Genomic DNA, 19,455 nt, shown 5'->3' on the forward strand with positions numbered 1-19,455 from the left:
ACTCCACCACAGTCAGAAGGAGACTCACTCAAAACCAGGAGTGCCTTGCTGAGGAGCAAAGGGTACATATACCACATCAGACACCCACAACTTTAAGACCTACACCTGAGAGATGAGCCTCCAGACATCTAGCTTTGAAAGCTTTCAGGGCTGGTCCTCCCACAAGACCCGTGTGGAATTGTGGGGAATTAATGATGGGCTTTTAAAGGGTCAACACAGGCCTACCTGACTCAAGGCCCAGCTGAAAAGCAGCCCTTTGAAAAGGCCCCTGGACTTCGTGTGAAAGAAGTGTTTTAGCTAATTTTAAACCATGGGGCTGAGGAGCAGGGGCCTGCTGGGGGACAGGTGCTGGTGGACATCACTCCACACACTCTTTCTGCCATGCTGAAGGTGACAACAGGTGTCACCTTTGTTTTTTAACTCATTAAAAAACATACACACACACAAAAAAAATGGAGAGCAACCTTGAAAATTTCCTGAGCAAACAAAACTAGTTTAGTCATACAAGGCTTAATTTAGCTTATTTTGCAAGTCTAACTTGACTCGCCTCAACTCTTGCACATGCCTCCAGTAGTCATAAACAAAACAAACTTTCCCAAAATTGATATGAGGTAACCACTACCCAACTTCCTGTCACTTAAGAAAACTTGAGTATAATATCCAATCACCGTAAAGAATAAACAGCCACTGCTTTCTCACTATGTAAGCTGCTTTATAGCAATATACTCGTAAGTCTCATTTGGTTTGAGTAATCCCAGCTCTACAAGCTGTTTTTTGGTGTGTGCACAATAAACTTTTGTTAATCAGTGTTTTCTGTGATGCATTGGTTTCATTTATGTTATTTCTAAACTTTTGACAGTTCATGGCATCAAAAATAAAACCCAAAGAAGACCCCAACAACTCTAAGCAGAAGGGTGTTAGAACCCACAGGGTCTGCTGAGTTCACTGCTTCCCCTCTGACTCTAGAATTTGAGAGCAAATCACTCTTGGATCTGCATTCTACCCTCTTGAGTTTTGAGTTTTCTGACTTGATTGTACATACCCATATTTTTCCGTTGAAGCTTCTTGGTAAGAAACTCTTTTCTATTCAAAGGAGGGGAAAGTGAATCCTTGTTTGGGAACAGCTGTTAAGAAACAGCTCATTTCTCTCTGGCTATTGGCTGAAAGAGTCAGTGGGGCAACCAATTGGGCCTCTCTATAGGCTGCCTGAGGTAAGGGTCCTCAATATATGGCAACTGGCTTCTCCCAGAGTAAGTGATCCAAAAGAGAGAATGAGAAAACACACACACACACACACACACACACGCACGCACGCACACACGCACACCCACCCACCCACCCACCCACACCAACTTATACTTCAAACTTACTAGGAAATGTAGGCAAAGGTGGGTTCCACCTAGTCTAAAACTCTTTCCTCAAAAAACTCCCCATACATATATCCACTGTGGACAGGTTCTTGAGCCTTTATGGAGAATGATTAAACTTATGGATAATTTGGAATTGTAGTGGCCACTATGGGGAAACTTAAATCTAAGTCAACCTGAAGGAGCAACCTTAACAAGAGTGACTCTTAAAGCTCTCAGTGACAATGGAAAGCATTCATTGGCATACAGAAGCTTCTAAAAGGCAAAATGATTTGAAAATGTCAGCTGATTTCAAGAGTTCATAAAATTACATTTCATCAACCCCTAGGAATTGAATTAAAATGTTCAATAAAACCACATTTCTTTATTTCCCTTTAAAAAGTTTAAAAGAAAGAAAAATAGCTCAAAATCAATCCTTATGGCATGCAAATAAAAAATTTTAATAAAAATATTTGACCATCTGAGCACAATTTTGTTCCAACTGTTCTTCCATAAACTAGTGAGTTTTACATTGTACCTGACTCATGGCTGAAATTTTAGAATGAAAACTATAAGGTTTTTGTTTCCATCTCTCTGTATGTTTATGTGTATGCATATCATAAATGTGATATTTTTCTATGTCTGGATGCTGTTGCCAAAATTAGCTTGTAAAAAGAAGTTTAATATCAAAAGTATACTGGTGCAAAACTAGAATTTGGTTTTCTCTGTTACAAGAAATATTTCCTTGTGTTATTGGTGGATGGAACTTGAAGGTATTATACAAAGTAAAATAAATAAAAAAAGAGAAATATTGCATGATCTCACTTATGTGTGGAATCTAAAAACAAAACAAGCTTGTAGATATAGAAAACATTGGTGGATGCAGGTCAATGGGTACAAACTTCCAGTTATAAAATGCCAATGGGAATGTAATATACACATTGTGGTTATAGTTAATAACACTGCACTACATATTTGAAACTTGCTAAGAGAGTAAACTTAAAAATTCTCATCACAAGAAAAAATTTCCTAACTATATATTGTGACAGAAGTTAACTAGTCTTATTGTGGTGATCATTTCATAATATACAATATTTAATCATAATGCTCAGGTATACCTGAGATTAATACAGTGTTATAAGTCATATTATATTAAATTTTTAAAAATCCATGAAATATTTTCAACCCTTTTAGAATATGTCACTTGACTATGCTTTCTACTTAAAATTTTTTTATGAAATGCAAAAAAAACTTCAATAATAAAATTGCTTTTCAGAAAATTGATGGAGTGAACTTAAGCAGTAACAAAAATAATTTATTTTTAAAAAATACTTATTCGGGAAGAGCAGCATTCTAACAACTTTCTTGCATTATTTCTTTAAATACAAATACAGTTTACTTCTGTATTTGAGTCAAGGAATTTGATGATTAGAAAGCAGTAACATTCCAGTTGTCTCTTTGGAAGCCTGACATAGAATCAGAAAATAGAGGGCTAGCACCCGCCAAGGGTGTGTGACGCAAACAGATCTTTAGCTGTATGTCTAATTCACTGGTTAGAATTTGGGAGAACCAATACCTGCACCTCTGATAGAAACTGTAATGGCAACAGCCACTACAGCTACTGATAGAAGGTCTGTAAATCTGCGTCCATCACTTCTGGGACCTTTAAAACCATTCTCCAATCCATCAATGATAAAAGGCATATTTCTGCAAATGCAGAGCTATGAATATTAAAGTGCTTTTGATCAAACTTGGGACACTTGGCCAGCTGTTTCTAATTTTAGGCTGTCTCTCTAGACCGTGCTCGCACAGACAAATTGAAACGAGAACTCTCTCATGGGATTTCTGTTCTTTGCCATGCCAGTAAAAAGAGAAGTGATTATAAATTTGTTACTTCAAAATATTTCTGATAGAATCCAATATAAAAAACGATACCCTGCAATTTTTTTTATTAAGAAAGATTGTTTTCCTTATGCTACCAACCCCTGAAATCATTCAATATGCATGGGACTCCTGAGAAAAGCTTGACCCAGCAGTTTTGCAGGATTCAGTTCTGGCTATTAAGGTTCTCAATATGTGTTACTTATAAACTAGGTAAAGAGTAATTATTTTTATGCAAATAACATGTTTTTAAATTTTAAATTTTTGAATGAATCAGATGATTTGCATTTTATTTAAATAAAATGAACAAGAGAAATATAAAATATATAATTGAATAAATATTAATAAATGTCTGAAGCTGGTACATCAGTCAAGTCTTTCAAAGTTTTCTAAATACAGCCATTGGAATTCGCTTCAGGCTAAAACTTGGCACTCAAAGTTGATGGTGGAGACGCAAATGCTTTTCCAAAGAGCTATTTCTGTGGGTTGTGATCTTCTTATATGTAAAGCAATGGAGGAAAGGGAAAAGACAAACACTTTCTCAGGCTTCTCATGATTTTTTAATCTATTCTGTGCAAAAATATGGCTTACAGTTTATTGCTAAAATGTAGGAACCTGAAGATTCCCAGTCCGCATTTTAAATATAACAAGTATCTCAATCACTTGCAGAGTAGTAACTTTCAGAACCTCAGTGCTGAACTAGTAACAGTTTGTATCTTTTTTACTCATGCACAGAAGTTCTCACAAGTGCAGTGGACCCCAAAACGCCCATTATAGCTACACGATGACAATTCATTGTTTTTATCATAGATAAACCAATAACTTGTATAATTTCTCTTCCGTGAGGCAAAAAGCTGCAATAATCATGTATTCATAGTTTCAATCTTACTAAAATGTTTCTGGAACAAACAATAGGCAATGACAAACCCGTGTTCACATCAGATGTCATCTCTTTCCACCTTGAAGTTTTTTTCTGTTTCTCAGCTAAGGTGTGACATCATATTTGAGATTCTGGAGAAAGTGATTTCCTTAGTGCAGTTTAAAGTTTACTTTGGCCAAATAACCAATAATTTTCTAGCATACTTAAAACTTAACCAGTTTCTTGAAACAAAAAGTTGTCCTAATAAAATTCTTAATCTAGACCTTTGAACCTTCCCATTCATCATCTTCCTTTAGCCATCTCCTTGTCTAAACCAGGGAGAATATACTGGATACAAATAATCTTCCTTTTGAATCAAAGTTCTATATCCTCAGGGCTTTCCTGTATTACAGATGGTGCTGTTGGTATGTAGGAGTTCAGGATGAGTGTGTACAGACCCAGAAAAAAAGTCCTGAAAGTTTGGACTTTTAAAAATTGAAAACTGTATCAGAAGTTTGCTATGTTTTCTTTTTCTTTTTCTTCTAAAGAAAAAACTACAAGAAATAGTTCAGTTCATTGAATGTTAGTTAGTTATCTATGTTCTGAATGTTCATATGAATTAAAATAAACTTCTCGAGGAAGTTGGAGAGCACTGCAGACAAGTGGAGCTTAAAGCGTATTTTCATCTCATCTTGAATTTTGGATAACAAAAGGACAAATTTGACCGTATAATGAAAATCATGGTCCATGGATCAAATGATCCCCCAAAACTATTTTCCCTCTCAGCTTTTTTTTTTTTTTTGCTAAGAGAGAACTATGTAATCACTCCAATAAATAAGCCCTAGAATAACAAGGTTTATCTGTGGACAGTATGCCCCACAGATGGAACTGGTGAAGCTCTCACTGCCCATCGTGCTGGAGAGCCTGTTTTAACTTTGCTTCTAAACCCAACAGTAAATTAATTAAAACGTTGATATAAATGCTTGTCTAGTTACATTGGTGATTTTGAGAGATGGATATTTAACAAGATGACATGTCTTTGATTTGCTATTGAAGGCTCTCGTTATTTAAATCAGAGTTCTCACTTTAAAAACTCTGTGGTTTGGCATTCCCTGTAGTACCTACCCTATTTTTCTACAGGAAAACGTATTTATCCCTATGCATCATGAAGGGAAAATGAGAATGCATTAGTGTTCTTTTTTGGCTTCTCTGGTTGACCTTTGAAACTCTTCAGATCTTAATCCCCAATTTGTGCATTTAAAAGTGAGATACCTTATATTTTTCTTCTTCTGTTTATTTTGCTGGGATTATATACAGTAACTACTTCTTCAAAGAAGGCTTAATGTCCATAAACAGTGCCATGTGGAGAAGTCTACCTCACCTGATGCAGGTAAATTGAGCACTGAAGTCTTCCACTGCTATTGTAACTTTCTCAGTTGAGTTATTACGGTAGAATGTCAGCCATAATCTTCAGAAACCTTGACTTTTTTTAAAGAAAAAAAATCGCCTTCCTCTCAATCCCCCTAGTAAATAAAGACTCTTTCCAAGAAGAAATCCAACTAGTTACAATTAATTTAGGAGACCTCAATTATCTCCTTACGTTCAATGATTTCTGGTGTTCTTGAGTAACTGGCCTGACAGTAAACCAAAACTGTGTGCAATGCCATATGCCACAACCATTTTCCAGAATTGAGATTGAAACTTCTGAGTTGTTTTGACCAGGCAACTAATAGAAATTTAGATAGTTCTATACAAATTTAGAGATATGAGATGCAGAATCATGAATGTATTTCCAACACATTCTTCTTGTCAGAACCATTTAAATCATCATCTTACACCAGTACATATTGAAACTCAACTTTAAGCATTTTATTTGTATGTACATTTCATTTTGTCCAGAAATAAAATATCTAAATACAGACAGATTGTAATGTTGTATATGTTTAGCTTTCAACAATACTTGAGCTGAATAAATGCTTTGTACATTAAGTTTCTTTTTTAATGGAATTCACAGCTACATTGATAAAATGGATTCCTCATATCCTTTTTTCTTTTTTAACCAATAACAGGCAGAAAGACAAATACAAGTTAATATTAATAAGCAGCTCAAATAACACTTGGTTAAACTATGTACAATACAAACCATTCATACAAATGAAGACTAGGATATTGAATTTGTTACAATATGTGTAGTAAAGATAAGACAGACACTTCTAACTTACATGGTGTCTGTCAGGCGTTTCCCTTCTTACATAATGATCAGAACTTGTTTTAAGCAGCTTTCGCGGGTCTCAACTTTGCGGAAGTCCGAAGGTTGATGATGAATGCTGTAATCCTGGGTCTGCCCACATGTAAATTCCAAATGTTTGCTCATCTTTACTGAGAACAGGCTCCCTCCATAGAAAAAAAGAGCCATCTTGTATCACCTTGAATGTGCCTACTGTATGCTGGAAAAAAGTTACTACACTTTGTTGTTGTTCATAAAATAAAGGATACTGAACTCTAAAGACATATAGTTTCCATGTGAACAAGCATATACTCCTACGGTAGTACTGACCAGCACAGCTACTCCAAGCAGTAGGAATGCATGAGTGGGGACTATTGATTAGCATGTACTCGGGACTTTAAAAGAGATTTCCACAACAGCAAGGGTTAGAAACCATTCACTGTCTAGTTAATCCTTTTGCTTGATGATATTTTTATCCTGAACCATTATGAGTCAGACAATGAAAGCCCTCTCGACAGGAATCATGACAGATGCAAGCTGAAATGTGTATAAGTGTGTGTTTGTGTACATCTATGTGTGAAAGCATGTCTTCGAGTGTGGCTTTAAAATCTGTGGTGATTTACAACTATACCAAGAGATGGAGCTGACTGGGCAGAGTTACATCAGATTGTTTTCCACTAGCGTGTTTGCAGCCAGTTGACAAGAGCAGAAGTGTAGACACATTCCAGGCAACAGATATGACCTTCTTCTTTGAGGTAACGGCCCTGTCATGTGACCTAAAATTCCTCAGGCTTCAGTCTCGAACTCACATTCATCCTCATCCGGAGGGGAAGTAAGGTGTGTCGCTGTGGTAGTTGTAGTCAGGGCACACTTTCTGTACTAGTTTATAATCTGTACTATAAAAAGAAATGTAAATACAGATCACCTTGAAGGGCTTGGAGCAGAGCCAGGACACATGACTTTGGGTCTGCTCCTGGTAACAGGTTTTTGAAGGGTCGTAATTGCAGAGAGTGTTCTTGGTAGCCTTGTCAACCTTCTCATACTCAATGCGACAGTTGAAGGACTTGGAATCTTTGGCATCAATCACGGTTTGTTGTGCCAAGTCGAATTCCACTATTTTCGTCGGGGGCACCAAGCTGACAGATACATTCCCTTGACCAGTGGAATTATGTCTGAAGTAAACACTGAACGTCCCATTGCCATGGTCTACAATTTTCCCAGTTATCAACAGGTTTAGCTTCACTGTCTTGATGTTGGAATGAAAGTCACCCCATCCAAACATTTTCTTAAACTTGCCTGTCTTAACAATTGGCCTTCGCTTGGCCCTGGGCCGAGGCTCTTGGAGGTCTGTGGAGTTCCTCAGCCAGTCCCAGAGGTCTTGCTCAGAATAAGGTTCTGGGGTGTCATATCGCAGGTCTAAATCTGTGTCATTTTCTTTGCCACGAAAAGTCTGTGACAGGAGTCGGCTGATAGACAAGTCTTTGCTGCTTTCTGTCCATATGTGCTTTAGTGTGGATTTGCTGCTTCCTGATCTTAGAAGTTCTGACTTTCCACCATTTGTTAAATTGGCACATGTGACCTAAAAACAGAACAGAAAATGGCATTTACATCTCTGTACCTGGGAACATTTCACACACAGATCAAAGCCATTTCAAAGAGATTCAGTTAAATGATGACACTTCTTAAAGTACCTTTAGCATCTGGCCAATATTTATTTGTATGTAACAAAATGCCACTTGTATGTATACATAATGATGGAAGACAGGGGGTGTAGGTGGGTTAAAAGCCCCACGAAACATGACCGAAACACTGTAGAAACACTGACTTTAAGGAGTGAAAGGCCATCTCACATAAATGAAGCAAACTGATTTCAAACATAAATCCAGCTAAAGTAATTATTTCTCAGCACCAAAATCTAAACACTTTTAAAATAAAACTTTATAATTCATGATGTTATTTTTCTACTTCAAAGTTACTATAAGCTTTGAAATGGTGTGACTCTCTGAAATGCATCAGCCAACGTCCCACAGAGGTTTGTCAGTCCACACAGGCTCATGCTAGAAAGCTGCTACTTGTGCAAAGGGTCTCTAGCACGCTTTAACTGGTCAAAACAAAAGAGCATGTTTGTTATCACCTATTACAAGTAAGGGCCAAATTACATAAGACAGAGTTTTTATCTTAAGGGTTTCAACATGTGGTCTAGGGAGAGAGACATAAATGAAGACATCTACCGCACAATGCCCTCTACGTCATTGTCAAAGTAGAGAAACAAAAACAAACAAAAACATGTGGTCAATAACAGAGAGGTCCCTTCAGGTCGGACTGGGAGGGTCACATCCAGCAGTTGTTCTCCTGGGACCCCATTATTTCCTCTCTAGGAGGAATGAAACCCCCAACTGGCCCAGGGTTTCAGAGAAATTCTGAATCTAACTGATTCATCAAACAACCAAATCTGTACCTGTGCGATTCCATAAGCCTTGTCTTTATAGCACCCCCTATGTAAAGAAATAAATGCATGTCCACAATGGCCTCATTGGCCTAAAGTTAAAGCAGTGACTTTTGACCCTCACATGGAAGGTTCAAGTACAGGAGGGGACAGAGTCAGGACCCACAGGAACCAAACCAGCCCATGCAAATAAATCCTTTAAGGTGTGGACGGGCAGTTCTCCGGTAAGGCTATTAAAGGGAGTTCCCCATAGCTGCCCATTAAAAAGCCAAGTTTTACAATGAACCTCTATTGCCAGGCCCCTTCAGAACCAATTTGGAGTCCTGCCTCAGACCTGAACCTCACTACCACTCAGCAGCCTCACTGGACTCTCTAGTCTCCTTCTAAACTGGTCTCAAAATGAGAAGCCATTCCTGGAGAGCATTTTGAGCTCAGGCTCAGTAAGAATTAAATTTGCATTCTAGGGGCCTCTTTTAGCATACAACCCTGGCCTGAGACTAGACTTTTACTCAGTCATTTGTGCCGACAGAACACTATCCTCCCCCCTAGGGAGTGAGAGCATGACTTTTAGGGCCACTCTCCCTGAGACCTGCACTTAGCTCTGCCACTTCCAAGTTGCATGCCTTTGGCCAAGTGAGAGTAATAGTGATGCCTACCTCATAGCATCACTGTAAGGACTGAACCTAAAACATGTAAAACCTTCAGAACAGTGGCTGGCATGTAGGCGCGGCTCAATTAAATTTAGCTATTCTTATGAATCTCGTGCTGATATGTGAAGACAAAGAAAGAAGATAACCAAATGGTATACATGGAGGTCTGGCCTGAGAGCAGTTTTGTTCCGGAATACAGCCAAGTACTCAGAAGCTGCATGGGATGGTTCCCATGTGCAGGGGACCTTGGCAACCTAAGCTAAAACGAAGTCACTTTGATCTTGTAATCTTGCCTTTTCAAAACTCCTGTAGGGTCATTGAGCTCTTTACTACCAGCTACCAGCTAGCAAACAGTCTCTTCTCCCCCCAGTTCAAACTGAGGTGATATGAATGGAAAGTACCACCTGGGAAAAAAACACCAGCCAAGGCAGCTCTCTTCCATTAATGCTGAGCTCAAGAAATCCTGTAAGTTTAGTCCCACATAAATGCACTGCCGCTGAGAGAACATGAGGTTTATCATGGGTTTATGTCTCATGACTGCACCCTGAAAAACCAAAACTAAAAGATTAGAAGGCTAATACAAAAAGCTATGTCAACTATTTTGGGGCCCCAGCCTGGGTCAAGTTGCAGATGCTGTGATGCCAAGGCAATAGCAATGCCCTCATAGAATGATCCAGAGGCCAGGGTGCACAGAAGTCAGTGAAGGAAAGACAAACAAGACCAACAGCAAAACAGATCCTAGGAACAGGATGAGGCACAGAAATAATGGACAGATTACAGTGGGGGTGGGGTCACATCTAAGGGAAGCACAGACCTGCTTCATGCACAGTCACTTTCAGTATTCTTAAAAATGTCACCTAACCAAAAGGGACAAGTTCCCTTGCATGGAATCAGAGGTGGTTATCAGATGAGCCATGATTGATCTCGGAGAAAATATTGAGAATTAAGAAAAGATTGTCTTTGCATTCAACTGTTTTAGCTCTAGATATTTCCCCTTCCCTTCTGCTCAACCCTTGAATTTGCCTCTCCTCTTTTCCCCAGCACCTGAATGCTTTCCTGTTTTTAGATTCTCTTCAGGCCAAAACATCATTCAAGAAATGGATCACACTCAAGGAACAAGTGACTAATAATAGCAAAATGCTTGCTTTATCTAAATCCATTTTTAACAAGAACTAAATATGAAGTCTTAAAAGGATAATACTGAGAGGGAAATACTCTTTGGGGAAGGGGACGATGCATAGAAATATAACATTTTATTAAAGAGAAAAACATAAAGCATTCCACTGATCCTCTCTGTCTGATAACAAAGCCAGTCTTCTGTAGGACAATGTTTATTCTAATATCAAAACCATAACTCTCCATAGTTCCATAGTTAATACATAATAATCATTATAACCACAAAACTAATAGAAACAACTAAAGTTTTCTACAAATTTACCAAGAGAAGTGCACTTCAAAACACATCATTTTTCTATAACACAGGGTCTCCAAAATATAAAATTTAAAGTGAACACTCATGGAAAGAGTAGTACAGATCTTTTGAATTAGTGTGTGTGTGCTTTTGTTTTGCTGTGTTTCATGGAAACCTGATTGATTTGGTCAAACATCTAAACCTTTACTTGCCTAATTAAATAAGCATTATCCTTAATGCAGCCTATATATTTATGTCCTATTCTAAAAGAAAATTAGAGAATAAATGCATATCCTATTCTCTCATTTTTATCTGGAATTACACACTTTACCATTCTTTGGGTGGCAAAAAAAAAAAACAAACCAGAAACAAAAACAATTGCAGCACACGTTTGGTACCAGCTGGATACTTGTATCTCAGCACCAACATGCTCGATTGAGGAGAGGGGCTGTAATGAGACACATCCACAGTGGGCTGGCTCATGAAGCAGGAATGAAATTGTCCCAAAGAAGGAGGCACAAGGGAATTGAAGTGCAGTTTCCCAGTGGCATGGGGAGGGAGAGGATGGTGAGAGGGAAAAGATGTGGAAGTAGGAGGTATGATTTCAAGGAAGAAGATCCAATATATATAAAAGGATTATAAGACTATAGCAGGCAGGTGAATGTCTGGTTTTCAGGTAGAACAGAGATTTAGTTCTAAATTATGTAGCCCGGGCTGGTGTAGCTCAGTGGATTGAGCGTGGGCCTGCGAACCAGAGGATCGCGGTTCGATTCCCAGTCAGGGCACATGCCTGGGTTGTAGTCCTGTTCCCTGCAGGCCAACTCCCGGCAGGGGACGCACGAAAGGCAACCATACATTGATGTTTCTCTCCCTCTCCTTCCCCTCTAAAGATAAATAAATAAATAAAATCTTTAAAAAAAAATTATGCCCTCCACAGCTGTAATAATTATGAATGTGAGCTCCAGAGTCAGACTGCCTGGATCCCCGTCCAGGCTGTGATCTTTCACAGCTGTGTGGTGCTGGCAAGTTGCTCAGCTTGTTTATGCTGCTCCTCTGTAAAATAGGAGAATAATTCCCATCCCTTCCCAGAGCTGTTGTGAAAATTAAACAGGATACTCCACTTAAGGCACCCAGACAGTACCTGAACTATGTTGAGTGTTCAACATCAGTATTACTAACTGTTGTACTATCATCCTCTGAATCCCATTGGGTAATATTTTATGTTAATGAATGACTTCGTAATAGGATTTGAGAACAAAAGTATTTTTCAAAAAATTTTCCCTTACATAACCCAAACCTAAAGTAAATAATTAAAAAGAAAGCATATGTTATTTTTTATTCTCACCTGAGGACATTTTTTAATTGCTTTTAGAGAGGGGGGAAGAGGAGAGAGACAGAAACATCCATATACATAGTGGGATGAGTAGATAGTAAAACTTAACAAACAATGAGCATATGTTCAGCCATTAAACTGTTTAACTATCTAAGAAGCAATGGATCAATTTGCCTTCAGTGGGATGACATAAAAGGCTTCCTTCCAATAGTGCTGACAGTCAAGAAAACACTCTGGAACAGGGGTTTCCAAATTTTTGGCATCTCTGGGCCACACTGGCGGTAGAAGAATGTCTTGGGCCACACAACACATAATCACAAAAAAATCTCTTAATGTTTTAAGTAAATTTATAATTTTTTTTTTGGACCTCACTCACAGGCATCTCAGAACCCATGCAGCCCACAGGCCACAGGTTGGACGCCCTGCCTGGGGTGTCTGGAACATCTCAGTTTGGGTGCAGAACCCAAGCAGATTTCAGCCGTAATTATCAGTCATCCACGCGGTCTTGAATAGTCTTTTCTTTTTCCATTTTTACCTGAGGATATGTTACTGATTTTAGACAGAGAGGAAGGGGGGAGAGAGAGAAGCATCCATGTAAGAGAGAAACATCAGCAGTTGCCTCCCATACATGCCCCGACTGGAGGTCAAACCCGCAACCTTTTTGGTGCATGTGATGACACTCCAACACACTGAGCAACCCAGCCAGTACTATCTTGAATATTCCTATTCTCTCTTCCCTTCCCTTTTGCTTAGATTAGGAGAGGAGCAGGGCAATGTCTAAAAGAGAATATTAATCATGAATCATGAAACACCAGGGAGGGTCCTCAGAAAAGTTGCCAGATCTTTCAGTATAAACAACCCCAACTTATGTTGTTTTATTAATTAAATAACTACATAGTGAGAATCTGCTAATACTGAGTTAAATAACAGGAATACAAAGGTAAATGAGACATGGTCTTTGCCCTCAAAATGTTCACAGTCTAATGGGTGACTCAGTTAAGCAAAGAACAGTGTGATGTGACCAATACTGTGTACAAGCATAGTCAAAGTTAAACGTAGAGAACATGTAGCAGAAGACATGATCCTCAGATCTGGAATATAAAAGAGGTTTAGAGGTTGAGCAGATTATACAAGAGGACCTCTAAGCATAAGGAACAAACTGTGCAAAAGAACAGAGCTGAGAAGGACATGCCAAATGTAAGACTGGAAAATAGGTCCTTCTGAGCCTTGGGGAGCATTGATATGGAAGAGAAACAGACAAAGAACTTGCAAGAAGTTGATAGAACTTGGACAAAGTATGCTATGGTCAAATTGTAAATATCCTGCAAAGTCCGTTAAACTTAGTCTTATGGGTAACGGGAACCACTAAATTTTGTTCTGTTTTGTTTTTAAGTAGGTCATTCTGGCTCTAGACAAATCATTGGTTGGACTTTAAAGGGTGCATTGGTAGGGAGAGACCTTGAAAAAAATGACTAGTTAAATAATTAATTGCAATACTTCATTTGAGAAAGTCGATGATCCTTAACCAAGGCAGTGATAGAGGAAAAAAAGAAAGAATAAATAGATACATGAGATATTTCAGAGGTGGGATTAAATCAACTCGATGATTTATTGGCTAAGCAGGAACATGAAAAAGTTAATGAGTTTGCTTACACTGTAAGGGATACAGGAGTAACAAATTAGCTGGAAAATAAAATTAAATCTCAGAGGGACATTGGACATTGAAATGCCTGCAAGTTGTTCTGATGAAGCTATTTATTTATTTGCTCTTACTTTTTTAGATTTAATTTTTATTTATTTTTCAGAGAGAAGGAAGAAGGGTGGAAGAGAAATATCAATGTGTGAGAGACACATTGATCGGTTGACTCTTGCACACCCCCAACTGGGGACCTGGTTCACATCCCAGGCATGACCAGGAGCTAAACTGGCCACCTTTCCCTCTACAGGACGACACCCAACCCACTGAGCCACCCCCCCTTCAGCACTGATGAGGCTATTTAAAAGAACATTTGTTAGATGGATCAGAAGGTCTGGAAAAATGAGGAGGTGGTGATGTTGATTTTGCAGTGTGAGTGTATGGTACTATGTAGCTACAGCATGATGATAAAAAAGAAGGCTGGTGGCAATATGTAAGAAATGCCAGTTCTTTGAGGACAGACAGAAGAGGAACCAGGCCGGGTAGAAACAAAAGAAGTTTATTGAAGAAAAAGCAAGGGAGGAGAGGAAGAAGGAAGGCAGGCATGGGCAAGATTTAAATCCCAAGGAAAAGTCTAATAGTAAACACACTTGAAAACAAGCCCCTTGACTTTTGAAATCTACCTTATTAAAGCTACCTTGGGATAGTGGTGAAAAGTTAATGCAAGATGAGAAAGAACTAGCTTAATACATCCAGATGCTATCAGAAATCATCGCCTTTCTCATTCTATCATACTGCTTTATGCCTTACAAACTTTCATCTTTGAAACACATAAGCATATACACAAAACAGAAATGGATTTTGAGCCTTACTGAATAAACATCATCATTGTAAAAGAAAACCTGTGCCCAGAACATCCTCTATCATTGATAAACATAGCAAAAGGGTGTCTTTCTAAAAGTCGTCTAAAGATACTTTGATGTCAGCACATCTGAGTGGTAAGGGAAGTAGAGAGGGCACAGCATGAAGATGAGCACAAGAGAAACCAGGCAACCTCAGATTAATGCAACTCCAAAAGGGCAAAGCATTGTGAACCTTTTTCTACATTCAACCACTTTTTATAACAATGAAAACACCAAATATGCTGTACTTCTTAACTGATTATAATTTTCCATGTCAAAAGTGGCCAATGCCCATTTGAAAGGAGCTGGCTTACTGAATCAGTGATACCATTTCCGTAAATTATATGTGTCGTTTGTCTCCTTGTTTTAGAAACACAGAGAATAATAAAGATTGTTAACATGATGAGGTACATACATTTTAAATCATGTGTTTATTTTGAAAAGATTACTAAATGGGTGTAAAGAGAATGGTCCTTTCTTTTAGCCATAAACAAAAACAGGGTCTAAAATGAAGGGGGCGTGTGTGTCTAGGGCAGAAACTCTGTAAAAGACGAGGGAGATAAAGATGAGGTATGTTGGATGTTGGATGTCAGAAGTGTTAGCACGTAAAGAGTTGCCACAGTTTGATCAATCTCCTTTATATGTCTTAGGGCATACTTTCACATTGCTACCTCTAGTATCTTTTTAGTATACATTTATAATAAAAAAATCAATACCTTAGCTTTTAAAATAGTGTTGAAAGATGGCACTTTTGGATATTTACCACTCTCCAGCTTTATTGCAATCTCTGTGATGCTCCTGGCCTTATGAGGGTTCATGCAAAAACTGCATTCCTTTACATATATGGTCTCTGACTAGAGGTGTCTCCAGATGTTTGTGTACCTCTTTCTATAAAAGAGCAATAAGATGCCTTCTAGTTTCTACCAACCTGCACATTTTACTGTTGATCTATTACTGTTCAATATAAATAATCTCAAATTGCTTTGAAAGTCATGTATTTATTTCATCAACTATATGAATACTTGAAGCCAAACAAAAATTTTAAACAACATGATGCTTAAGTAATATCTTTCATCAGTGAATAACTAATCAACAAAATGGCCTTGCTCTATGATTACAACATCATTTTGGCAGTTTTATGATTCACTACGTTGAATATATGTTGCATGCTATTAACTGCTCCTAGTTAAGGGTACACTATATGCCAGACATTGTAATTAGCATTTTACATATGGCTCTGATTTTATTTTAAATCACACAGTGTGCTCGTGCTCTCTCTCCCTCTTTCTCTCTCTCTCGTCCCCCCATCACATATACACGCATACACATACAAACATAAAAACTTTAAGGTCAGTATTTTTATCTTCAGCTTACATATGCCAATGTGAAAGCTCAAAAACAGCTTGTCAGATATCACTGCTGGTAAGTGAAAGAAATACTTCTTACTTACTCCACAGAGGGCATTCTTTATTTTTAAAAATCAGTTTAATCATGCAGTTCCACATCCGTACATACTTATCAAAATATTATAGGATACAAAGTAAAGATTAAAGCCTGTCTTCGTTGTCAGCTCCTTCTCCCTTGTAAGCCCACCTCTCTCTCCTAAGGTAAAACCTGTCGATTCTTTATTCCTAAATATTTTCAGTGTTTTTTCATACATAAATATTTTACATAAAAAAGTGTCATACTTAATGAGTTGCATTTGATGTGTTTTCAGTCAATGACATCTTTACTGAATGGGAACATAGTGTTCTGTAGTATGAATGTATCATATTTATACTTCTTGTAAACCTTGGTGGTAGATACTTAATCATTACATTGTTTCACAGCCAGGTTACCTATAGTTATTTTTTTAGCCTGATTCCATTGATTTTTCTCCTTACTGTTGTTTCATACACTTCACCTCCCTCCTCTCTTGAGTTGGATTTTTGTTTTTAGGGGTGTACAGGTTTATGTGATTCTCTTAGAAAAAGTTCAGAGGGAATCAACTATACGAGTTGTTCATGCCTAAAAATGTCTCTATTGGCCATAGGCTTACACTGGGTGTGATACCCAATCATCTTTTCATTCACTTGGTTCAGTTTCATATTTATCTCACTGCAATTTTAGGATTTTCTCTATTTCAGGCACTGTAAAACCTTACAAGGTGGGCTACATATGCCCTTGCTTTCTCTTGAATTAGTGTAGAGAAAAGCACACAGTTATATCTAAATATGTTAGGCTTTTTTCATAAAGTTTCCCCCAGAGGACTGTAAACTCTTTGAGAAATTTTTTATTGTTTTTAAAATTTTTTTATTGTTGTTCAAGTACGGTTGTCTCCGTTTTGTAACTTGGGAGAGGGAGCACCTGGCATAGAGTAAGCACTCAATAAATTGTATAGTTTATAGTCTCAGTATATCTATTTCAATAGTGTAGACTCATTGATTCTTTCATCACAGTTGAGATCTGGAGGGGAGGACATGTGGCCCTCGGAGATTTCTCTCTTTCAAGTTCAGAGGCTGCACTTCACCAGCAATACCTGGAGCGCCTGTGTTATCTATGATAAGCCAGAGGAAATGGGTTAGTGTTTTAACACATCAAAAATACACCATCTCCACCCACTACAAAGCAGTGTACCAGGAGCTGCAGTGCTGCATGAAGAATGGAAAGGCAGAAAAGAAACTCATGCCTCTCCCTCAACCCAGTTGGTGCTGGCAGGCTGTATGGCATAAAAATGAAGAGAATGGGCTTTGCACTAGAGACCATAGGGCTAAACCCAAAATCTGCTACTCTATCACTAATAACCACTTACAGCCATGCTTTCTCTAGTTACAGACTGGAGATGATACTTCACTCATTGAATTTTCATGAAGTTAAAAGTTTTACATGTAAAGTGTGGAAAATAGTATGAGTTCAACACGAGAAAGCTATTGTGCTTAGCTAGGTTATGAAATCCTAGGGGGGTAGAAAACAAGGCTTTCAGATTGCACATTGCTATTCTATTCCTGTCTTCCGACTGGTGACATTGCATCTGCTCAAATGGTCCAAACAAACCAAGGCAAAATTAGTATAATTGAAACAATGCTCTGTGGCCATCTTTTGCAGTAGGTGGTGGTAGGAGACTGCACTGATTCTGTTGTGATCAAGTGTTGGCAAAAAATAACTTATCTCTAACATAGCTTTAGGAGAACACATTTAGCCCAGCGTGGACATTGCATGCCATCCTCAAAAACTAGAAAGACAGTAGGTTTCTACCAGTTTGAAGAACCCTCCAACAACTAAGAATTTTAGGTGTTTACCCCACGAGTTGTCATGACCCCAGGAAGGATGGCTCCCTTCCAACACAGGGTTTTAACTGTTCTCTACATTCCGTACTGGAGACTGGTTTCGAGTCCTGGGTGCCTGGGCTTTGCATGAGTTCCTAGAACCACAATAATTAGCTTTCCCTTGACTCCTTTTCCTGCAGGTACAGTTATAAAATTGTTCACGGTTTTTTAACCACAGGGAGAAAAGCATGCTTTGTGAAGAGCCACAAACTATTGTTCCTGCTACTAAGAGGAGGAACTTTTCAGTCTATGAAAATGTTGTCCCATCCCTCATGCTCATCATATAAACATATAAATATATACATGACTTTTGACATACAGACATATTAACATTGATGAGATATTAATAATTATTATTCCACATAGTCCCATTGAATCCATTCTCTCGAAACATAATTACAGATTACCCAAGTTTGCATTATAAATGTTGCTTTTTCTGTTAGCACTTTATATTATTTCCACTTAAAATGTATGAGCATCTCATATGATGGCCCCTGGCTATGGAGTTATGATAATAAACAAAACGTTTAAAATAATGTGAAACACTATGTCTTGGCTGAAAAGAAAAAGCCATTTGAGCATCATTTTTTTTAATTACGGATGAAGAGATTTGAATATCAGTAAATTTAGATGTTTATTAAGGGAAAGAGAAATGTGGTATATGAAGGAAAAGCTGGATTAAATCCAGGGTCTGTCTTTCTGAATTAGAGGCAAATATCAGTGATTGACTACAACAAAGCTTGCTATATGGATGCTAATGGAAGTTTATAGCTTCTGTAAGTCAAACAACGCACATACCTTTCTAGAATGGACCAAATGAGGAAAGATAGACTCACCATCCAACCCTGTTTCCAGTAACCTGTATGAACATATGTTCTCACTCACGGCAAAGGTGTATAAGAACATTCTCAGTAGTAATAGTAGTATATCCAATCCAGTGGGAGCTCAAATTTCTGAGGAAACTACAACTCTGAAATTTTTAGAGACAATATACTTGATATCCTCTGGTTGTCCAGAGGTGAATCTGGAAATCTTGCAATAGATGACAAAGGAAGAAATTATATAAATAAAGTGGTAGAGAGGAGTGTGCAGGGAAATATCATCTCTGTGCCATTGAGATCCCAAAATTTGTTCAAAAATTCTCCTAGGGTCTCTCTCTCACCCATCGAGTGGACACTGTGCAGTGCTTCCCAGGTGCAGAGGGGACAAGGGGCCAGTCAACCAGAAACATGAAAGAGGGCATGCATCTGGAAAGTACAGTTTCTCCACACTCCTGTCAAAGTCCGTGGACTAGGCATCTCCCATGTTCCCGAAAGAGACAAAATCCAGCATGGTGAATGATCTCCTTCACCCCTTCACCAAAGGCTGCTGAGGTTGGACCCCAGTATTTTGGGGTCATGCCCTGCCAGAGTAGGATGTGATAAAAGCACATCCAGCCTATAGCACCAGGCCCCACGTG

At 38.3% G+C, this 19,455-nt stretch overlaps 1 protein-coding gene across 1 annotated transcript in view; it reads right to left on the reverse strand.

Annotated features, from left to right (window-relative positions):
- Window positions 1-5,987: 5,987 nt before the first annotated feature.
- Window positions 5,988-19,455, reverse strand: part of NXPH1 (neurexophilin 1) — a 295,139-nt gene continuing 281,671 nt past the window's right edge. Inside the window, exon 3 of the mRNA XM_037046395.1 lies at window positions 5,988-7,892. Coding sequence (XP_036902290.1) covers window positions 7,131-7,892 — 762 coding nt within the window. The 3' untranslated portion in view covers window positions 5,988-7,130. The remainder of the gene's footprint in view (window positions 7,893-19,455) is intronic.

This window comes from Sturnira hondurensis, unplaced genomic scaffold, assembly GCF_014824575.4.
Source record: "Sturnira hondurensis isolate 20B ecotype Veracruz unplaced genomic scaffold, ASM1482457v3 Scaffold0005252, whole genome shotgun sequence".
NCBI classification, from domain to species: Eukaryota; Metazoa; Chordata; class Mammalia; order Chiroptera; family Phyllostomidae; genus Sturnira; species Sturnira hondurensis.